Below are 10,000 nucleotides of genomic sequence, written 5' to 3' on the forward strand. Positions count from 1 at the left end.
CAGCAGTAGGCACGTCTCTTCATTTTGTGGTTCGAAAGAGATCAAATTTAGGTCACTAAGGGACCAGTTACCTCCTGAGTGACACACAGCGAGCCTTGAAATTAACTGATGACTAAAATTTTTGATTGATGATTACTATCCGTTATTATCATTCTTTAACGACCATCCAATTTTGCCCAATCAAACGCCTCATTTAAGACAGATGATGGAGCAGAGCCACGGGGGTTTATCTGCGGGTGATTGACAGCTCTTTAGGAGCATGCTCAGTTTAAACCACCATCCTCCTCTTTTGAGCGTCATTCATTTTGAGTTATCATTTGGTCGTCAGTATTTACTGCTCCATAGAAGGGTGTAGTAATGTTCAAGAGATGAATGCCCCTCTGTGTGCTGTAGGTGGAGACAGGTTGAAATGTAAATGTATTTTATACAGTGGGCATGGAACGATCAATATTTAATCAAGGTCTGTGTTTCCTGCCATAGAGTGGAATAGGCGTTTTGTGTTGTTTGGGAGGTGTGGGTGTGTGTGTGTTTGTGTGTGTGTGTGGATGGGGAGGGGAGTTGAGTGCTGATTCTTGGGGTTGCTTGGGGCCACGTTTCAAAATTGGGCAAGACGTCAGTCAACACCAACACATAGAAACAGTCACACACACACACACACGCACACACACACACACACACACACACACACACACACACACACACACACACACACACACACACACACACACACACACACAGACTGATGTTGCCTGTGCTGTGCTGTCAATGGTTTTGAGGGGTGTGTGTGTGCTGTCAGTGGCTTTAAGGTATGTGGATATGAATGTGTGTGTGTGTGTGTGTGTGTGTGTGTGTGTCTGTGTGTGTGTTTAATTACTCCCCAACTCTGGCCCTCAGCAGGAGAGGAGGCTCTGCCTGTCAATAATCCCCTCTGTCCCTCATGCACACACACACACACACACACACACACACACACACACGCACACATCACAATCTTTGGACCCCTATTCCATGCCATGTTTGTTTGAGATATTTCCCCTGCACACCCCTATACAGACACATGAGTGTCATTAATAACCACACACACACACACACACACACACACACACACACACACACACACACACACACACACACACACACACACACACACACCCTCTCTTTCTCACTATCTCTCACCCATTTGCCGGGACGTGTGTGTCCCACCGGAGGGTAGGGGAGAAATAATGTTTGCATCAGGCTTCATCAGGAGATGAGCCCTCACATTTTAATTAGAGGAGCAGAATGAGTTGAGTGTGTCCCTGATAGGCATGGACCCAAACACACACACACACAGAAAATTAATTCACACACTCTTATACTGTCACATGCATACAACACACATCTGCACACATATAAATACACCTGTTTGGCTTATCACACATAGGCACAAGGCCGCTACATTTGCAATGACACACGCATGCACATGCACACACACGCACACACACACACACACACGCACATACACATACACACACGCACACACACACACATGTTGAGGAGGTTGTTGTGCGGTATGATGAGATAGGATTCCCTCTTGTCCTGCTGGTGTGAGAGGAGGTGGAAGATGATGACAGTGATGGATGACTAATGGGGTTGAGAGAGAGAGAGAGGCTCCATGTCTGTCACCCACACCATACTGAGGATGTCACACACACACACATGCATGCACACACACACACACACACACACACACACACACACACACACACACACACACACACACACACACACACATGAAGGCATGCACACAAACATGTACACACATATATACACACACACACACACACACACACACACACACACACACACACACACACACACACACACACACACACACACACACACACACACATCAGCAGCACGTTCTTTTGCACAAATACACTGGAAGCCTATAGTTTATTCCTGTGAACATGCACATACATGCATAATACAACCCTCCTTACATGCATATTTAATATGTATATACACACACAGGAGGGGAAACACACACACGCACAAACACACACACACACCTCCAGTGTTATTGAAACTCTTTATTTCCCAGCAATAGATGTTTATGTAGTGAATCTAAAAATAGCCTTCTTCTCACCCATATCCCTTCTGCAGGCACCACTAGACACACACACACACACACACACACACACACACACACACACACACACACACACACACACACACACACACACACACACACACACACACACACACACATACTCCTTCACTGTCTAAATCCCTGCCCCTCAGCAGGCACAACCACACACACACACACACACACACACACACACATACACACCCACACACACACACCCACACACACACACGCACACACACTACACACACACACACACACACACACACACACACACACACACACACGCACACACTACACACACACACACACACACACACACACACACACACACACACACACACACACACACATACTCCTTCACTGTCTAAATCCTTGCCCCTCGGCAGGCACAACCAGACACACACACACACACACACACACACACCCACACACACACACACACACACACACACACACACACACACTCACACACACACACACTTACACACACACACACAAACACACTCACATACACTCTCTTTCACTGTTCAATTCCTTGGCCCCTCGGCAGGCACCAGCCGACACAAACACACACTCACACACACACACAAACACACATACACACACACACACACACACACACACACACTGTCTTGACTGTCTTTATATCCCCTGTGCAGGCACCACTAGGCAGCCTCGTGATGGCGAGATCCCTGGGGTGGACTACAACTTTGTCTCGGTCGAGGAGTTCTTCTCTCTGGAGGAGTCCGGGGCCCTGCTGGAGAGCGGCAAGTTCAAAGGTCAGTCAGGGGTCACAACCCCCTCCTCGCATCACTCTCCCTCAACGCTCATGCCTGTGACTCAGTGCTTTGGCCTTCGGAGGAGAGGCACGTTGTGTAATGCTCGTCATGCGGAGTGGAGAAGAAGGGAGGAAAGGAAAAGAGAGGGAGAGAGATTGGAGGAGGGGAGAGAAGAGGTAATGGAAGAGAGGAGAGGGGAGGGAAGTTAAGGAAAAGACAGCAGGAGAGAGGAGGGGAAGAGGAGAGAGGAAAGGAGGAGAAGAGAGGAGAGCAGAGGAGAAGAAGACCGGGAGTAGAGGAGAGGTCAGCAAGAGAGATGATGGGAGGAGAGGAAAAGAGAGGATGGGAGGAGAGGAGGAGAGGAGAGAGGAGGAGAAGACCTGGAGTAGAGGAGAGGGCAAGAGAGAGGAGGGGAAGAGAAGAGAGGAGAGAGGAAAGGAGGAGAAGAGAGCAGAGAAGACGAGAAGACTGGGAGTAGAGGAGAAAGGAGGAGAAGACCTGGAGTAGAATAGTATGCTAGCCATTGGCTGGACCGATGTTAACGTCTAGAAAGGCAGTGCCTGTACACTAGCCTTGCCCTTAAAGGTTATTTAAAATAATAAAACAAAACAAAATATGTATTTATTTATTAACTCATGGGCATTGTGATAGAACATTAGCCCACTGGCTACCTTTGTGCTGGAGTTCCTGTTTATGGAGTAAGCTGTTAGACATTCTATGAAGGTTGAGTCAGTTATTCAATTACAGTAACACATTGAAGGTACTGAGTAGTTTTCATCTTTCAAAGGTACCTTCAGGAGACTTGATTTTCTTTGCAAATAATCGCATATACAGTATATATCACATCATAAATACAGCATATAATGACTGCTGCCTGTCACTAATCTTTTTGACAGCCCATATCATTTCTATTTGAGCTCAATCATTTCTTTTGACTGAAATGATCATGATATGCAGATGCATTATGTGGATGCCGGCTGTGCTGTAGAAATGATCCGATCCTGCATCCATCTCCTTATTAGGGCCTTTCATGAAGCAGGTGAAATGGCCCCTTTACAGCATTTCAATAGAGACCTCGCGCTGCTCTCTCCCGTCTCTCCCAGTAATGGGATAGGCTCTTTCAGAAGGCCTCTGAATGGACTCATTATGGTGAACATATTGGGTGTGTTTTGCAGCGGACGCAGTCATCCAGCTTCACACTACATAGCCGAGGGGCCGTGGAGGGTATTTATGTAAATGTGATTAAAACACGTCAACATAAAACAAGCCCATTTGGCAGCAACACACTCTCCTCTCCTCTTATCCACCCTCTTTTCCTCTTCTCTCCTCACCTACCCTCTACCTTCTCCTTTCTCCTCACTCTACCCTCCCCTTCACTCCTCTCCACTCCTCTCCCCTCCTCTCTGCTCTGCTCTCCTCTCTTCCTCTCCTCCCTTTACCTTTCCTCCCTTCTCTCCTCTCCCCTCTCTACCACTCTCCTCTCGTCATCTCCTCTACCCCCCCATCTCCTCTTCTCTCCCCTCCTCCCCTTCCATATTTCTACCACCCCCCCATCTCCTCTTCTATCCCCTCTCCCCTCATCTCCTCTCCTCTGAGCTAAGTGGGCTTCAGTCGGCTGCATACTGAATTGCGGGGACACCAGGTGTTTAATGCCTAGCGCTGGTAATATGGCTGATTTATGGTTCCCGCCGGGGAGATGAAGCGTTTTTCTGATTAAAGGAGCTCAGCCGGCCCCACTCACCGCCACCAACTCTGTGGCGGACCTGGACCGGCACCCAGCCGGATTCGGGCCGTGTCCGAGTGGAAGTCCGTTGCCATGAGGACGGATGCATTAGCATAGAGAAATGTGTCACCACGGCAGCCGAAGACTCATAAATGTCAGCATCTTCACCTCACCTTGCCCGTGCGATTAATTTACTCACTCATGCCTGCACAGCAATTAAGCTGATCAATATGGGGCCCAGGCACAGGTGGAGGTGCCACTGCAACCACACAACTCATCTACACATCCACACTTATACATGAACACAGCACCACCTCTCAAACACACCCGCGTCTGTGATCTGGACACAGTCAAATTCATACACATTAACACAGCACCACCTCTTTATTTGGGCCCTCTATTTGATAAAGTGTACATGCAGATTATGCATTTGTCCAGATTGTAGACACAATGTGGCACATAGGGGTGTGTGTGTGTGTGTGTGTGTGTGTGTGTGTTCGTGTGTGTGTGTATGTGTGTGCGTGTGTGTGTGTGCACTTTGTTTAAACAGAACCCCTTTTTTCCAGGCTTTTGCTCTACCTGGTAATGCTACCCCCTTAATCCCATGAGGATAATTCGCTGCATGGTTGTAGTGCGCTCAGATCAGCATTACATCTAAACACTCTGTTGGCTGTAATCCCGTCATGTGTTACCACTCCCATCATCATGTATATTTATTAATTTCCTTTTATGGTTTGATTTATTTGAAGTTGATTTATTATTTATTCATTTAATCTATTCATCCATGGTCCTTGCTTTGTTTTTCTTTTTTTCTTTCTTTTTTAATCAGGCAATTACTACGGCACCCCTCGTCCAGTTCACATAGGGCCTGAGAGCCCCCCCATCACCTACCAGGAGCACCGCAACCTGCTGAGAAAGTTCCGGACTCGCAGCAAGAGCTTGAGCCACCTGGAGAAGGCGACCGAGGAGGGAGAGAACAGCGAGGAGGACTCGGGACTGTCCGGTGAGCAGAGATGCTCAGTGTGTGTGTGTGTGTGTGTGTGTGTGTGTGTGTGTGTGTGTGTGTGTGTGTGTGTGAGAGAGAGAGAGAGCGAGGAAGAGGGAGACAGAGAGGCAGAGATAGAGAGATGATTTACACTTGAGAACCTTGATGAAGACAGCTGTTAGGATAAAGCAGGTATTTTAGTGATTTCTCTGCTGCTGCTGCTCCTGCTGCTGTGTGTGTGTACAGTATGTGTGTGTGTGTGTGTGTGTGGGTGTGTGTGTGTGTGTGTGTGTGTGTGTGTGTGTTTGTGCATGCTTTATTTATATCCAAGATATTCTGTAGCTTTAGTGTTAGTTAAGTGTTCAATTCTACAGCCATATAATAAGTAAGGTGGCAAAAAAAGATCTCAAAAAACTCACATTTTTGTTAATGATAAATAATGCCTTGAGCTTGAGAAATAATCTTCACTCAACAAAGAAGGACGTTTTTAAAAACAACCTCTCATCCGAAATAGATCAGGAAGTGACTCTGCTCGGATGATCTGTTTGTTTAGCAGATAGAGGCGAGGCGAGTCTTGATGCAGACTCGTGTCGGCTGGGCCTGGGTCTGTGCAAATATGTATCCGACTGCAACCCCCCTCCACTTCCCTCTCCCCAGTGGTCTCTGTGCCAAAGCCTTGCTAACCGTTCTCTGATTAATGAGGGAGATTGGGATGGTAATTGCCTGTAGTTATCTCACCTCCCTCTGTGGCTGCTGTGCCCTGCTGCAGAGAGCTGTCCGTGGTGCTGAAGTGATCTCTTCTCTGCTGTCCGTGGTGCTGAAACCGGGCTGGGCTCTACAGTATAGTTACAGCAGCTGTGCAGGCAGAGAGAGAGAGAGAGAGGAGAGAGAGAGAGAGAGAGGGAGAGAGAGAGAGCTGCATTGGCTCCGACTGCATTGCGCTTGCGGTCTACATGAGTGACAGTAGCTCAGGGGAGGCTATCGGGCAGGGGAGGAACGAAGGGATGTGTCCTGTCCAGCGTGTCCGACCACAGAGATCTGGCGATCTCACGTCCTGCTGTACACTCCCCGTCCCCTGTTCCCTACATCTCTCCATCGCCCCGGCGTCCTGGGTCATTGATCAAACGACAGAGCCCTGGCCCCAACGATCAGCAGTCACACTTAGCATCCTGATTTGTCGGTATAGATTAGCTGCTCTTTTGCCACCGCCTCCTCCAGCCCTGAGCGCAGAATAATGCTGAACTTGCGTCGTATTTGCATATTGACACCATACTGATTTCCGCTGGAGGTCTTTGAAGGTCACTGTACTTTTTCAATGTTGTGCTCCTGACTATTAAACCAGCCGTGAAAACTTCACTCAGGCCTATTAATAGAGTTCACAGAGGTTTTGTCTTTATTTTATTTCTTTAAAAAAAGGATAAGATCTCTCATGATGGTCAGTGTTTAATTTCTGAATTTTTGAGTGAGTGTTTCTGTCTGAGCTCTCATGAGAAACTGAACTAATTAAATCATAAGTAATTAAACAACTAAAAATTAGCAGATTGAGGTTTTTGGGTCAAGCACAGTGATTTGCCATACAGTTTCTGTAAAGGTGTGGCTGGTCAGTTTCTGATTTTAATCTTAATTAAAATTTATTCTGTAGCTTAATTTAATTTAATTAAGAGCCTATCATTTTTAAATTCCATTTAAAACATAATTCATTAGATAATTAATTGGTACCATAGCTGGTTAATATTGCTCTATTATTCCTCTCCCCATACTGTATATATTTGCAATTAACTACTTCCTAGTGCCAACATAGCACAGAAACAGCTGATGCAGAACCAGTATAGTATATACACTATCAGACCTAAGGCTGAATTTCCATACATTACTTTGCATACATTAGTTCCACAGTCTTGCTTGTGATGGACACTTGTGTAGGTCTGGCAGTTGTATAGGATACAGTGATCTTATATGGATATTATTAGCATGGACTCCTGCTATTGATCTTGCAGATCGATTTCTTTTTAGTGTTTACTTGACCCCTGTGTGCATGAAAATGCACTGTTCTGTTATCCGAAGTCTTCTTCTTCTTCTTCTTCTTCTTCTTCTTCTTCTTCTTCTTCTTCTTCTTCTTCCCACCAAATTTCTGCGTCTAATGCAGCTTCAACGTAGAAACTTCGTTCAAACTTTGTGACGTACAGTAGTTTCTAGTTGTTGTTGTTGCTGTCTTTTCTGCATCTGTATTTGTGTGTGTGTGTGTGTGTGTGTGTGTGTGTGTGTGTGTATATTTGTATCCATGTGTGTGCATGCATGTGTGTTAATAGAATGAGTATAGTATGTGTGTATTTGGGATGTGTCCGTAATTGTGTTTTTGTGTTGTCTGTGCAATTGTAATTGTTTCTCTCTGTGTGTGTGTGTGTGTGTGTGTGTGTGTGTGTGTGTGTGTGTGTGTGTGTGTGTGTGTGTGTGTGTGTGTGTGTGTGTGTATGTGTGTGTGTTCCACTCCTCAGGAGGTTCAGCTGGAGCCTCCAGCCTCCCCGCGCCCACGCTATCGCCCAGCCAATCACGTGACTCCAGCGGGGGCGACGGCAGCGCCCTGGAGAACGGCTTCGGGAGGCGGCGGAGTTCCAGGAGACACGCGTCCCGCCAGAACTGGGAGATGGTCTACAGCGACTCAGGGGACCCATGCTACGTAGAGTGAGTGGACAGCCACTGTATCTAAGCAGTGCTAAACATTCCTGAACTTCACTGTAAAAAGGATTAACTCCGTACTAAACATTCCTGAACTTCACTGTAAAAAGGATTAACTCCGTACTAAACATTCCTGAACTTCACTGTAAAAAGGATTAACTCTGTACTAAACATTCCTGAACTGAGCTACCCAACCTCCGAACTCACTCTGTAAAAAGGATTCATACTATGTAGTATCCATACTACGTAGTTTGAGGGGAGAGTTACTTCATTTAAGCGTTACTACTACTACTAATACTACTACTACTACTACATTAGTACAACATTACTACTAAACATTTTTAAACTGTACAATCCACCCTGCAGAATTCTCTTTGAAAAGATCTCTCTATCAATCTATACTAGTTGGACTGAGTGGAGAGTAGAGACCCACACAAGCATTACTAAACACACGTCCCTACAAACACACACACACGACTATCCAAAATGACTTGGAGACATCTCATTGGAAATGGATTCCATACTATATTCCGTACTACATACTACGAGCTGTCCCAGCCCTACTTAACATAATATTACTACCCAAAGGGACTTACAGACCACTCTTTACAAAAATCTATCCATTCTACCCAAAGTATTCAAGCTTTTATCAATATAAAGCAGAGAAAACCTCTATGACAGACAAAGGTGTTATAGACAGTTTACATTTGAGGTGGTGCTAGCATAGTGGTGAAGGAGCTGGGCTAGCATGGGTTAGCATGCAGTAGCCTGAAAAGTTGTGGGTTCAATTCCCGGTTTCCACCAGTGTGCCCTTGAGCAAGGCTCTTACAATGGCCTTTGTGATATAATAATATATAAGTGGTTTTGGATAAAAGTGTCTGCCAAATGAATACATGTAATTTAACACATGCACAGTGGGAAGGGAAGTTGGGGAGACAAAAGAGATTTGTTTAAATGTTTTCCTTCTATGTCAGTCACAACTCCAAGACATCCAACTGGAATGACCCTCGACTTGGCAGCAGGGAAAACTCCTTCATCAAAACAGGCTGTAAGTATTCTTATAGGAACTGTTATTTCAGAAGCCTGGTCTGGATGTCTGTGTGTGTGTGTGTGTGTGTGTGTGTGTGTGTGTGTGTGTGTGCATGTGTGTGCATGTGTGTGTGTGTGTGTGTGTGCGCGCGCGCATGCGCGTGCGTGACCGTGTGCGTGTGCGTGTGCATGCGTACGTGCGTGTGTGTGTGTGTATGTGTGTGTGTGATATTTTGCAGCCTTGGGCATGTTCAGACACAGTGACTGGCCTCTGATTTGCAGGTCTACCTAAGAAAAGGGCCAGACAGCTTTTTGCTGACATGCTGTGTGGCCCAGGTGGTGTTTCCTCCATCCATAAAGGGGTCATGCCACAGGAAACCAGTTTTTCTTGTTGGCTTTGAGATGAGATATATCAGTGTGACCAGGGGAACGTACCAGGCTTTTCAAATGTTAATTGGTAATGGAGTACAGGTGAATTTGGAAAGCGTCACAATGCCTTCCTTTATATGCTCCCTCCCCTGTTAGCAATCTAGCGATTCACCTGGAAAATGCCTAAAAATGTTAGCCAATAAGAATAAAGCCAATTGTGCATGTAAAATTTAATATGAAAATAAAAGCTATATATTTTCAGAGCATGCTAGAGAAAAATGGGCCAAGGCATTTTTGTTTTTCAATAA

At 45.9% G+C, this 10,000-nt stretch overlaps 1 protein-coding gene across 1 annotated transcript in view; it reads left to right on the plus strand.

Moving 5' to 3' along the window:
- magixb (MAGI family member, X-linked b) overlaps positions 1 to 10,000 on the plus strand; it is an 83,747-nt gene that overhangs the window by 43,209 nt on the left and 30,538 nt on the right. Inside the window, exons 4-7 of the mRNA XM_076276511.1 lie at positions 2,791 to 2,910; positions 5,463 to 5,636; positions 8,114 to 8,300; positions 9,269 to 9,342. Coding sequence (XP_076132626.1) covers positions 2,791 to 2,910; positions 5,463 to 5,636; positions 8,114 to 8,300; positions 9,269 to 9,342 — 555 coding nt within the window. The remainder of the gene's footprint in view (positions 1 to 2,790; positions 2,911 to 5,462; positions 5,637 to 8,113; positions 8,301 to 9,268; positions 9,343 to 10,000) is intronic.

This window comes from Alosa pseudoharengus, unplaced genomic scaffold (genome assembly GCF_046254945.1).
Source record: "Alosa pseudoharengus isolate Yale_2024_CS ecotype anadromous, Long Island Sound unplaced genomic scaffold, YU_APseudo_1.1 YU_APseudo_1.1_scf_9, whole genome shotgun sequence".
NCBI classification, from domain to species: domain Eukaryota; kingdom Metazoa; phylum Chordata; class Actinopteri; order Clupeiformes; family Clupeidae; genus Alosa; species Alosa pseudoharengus.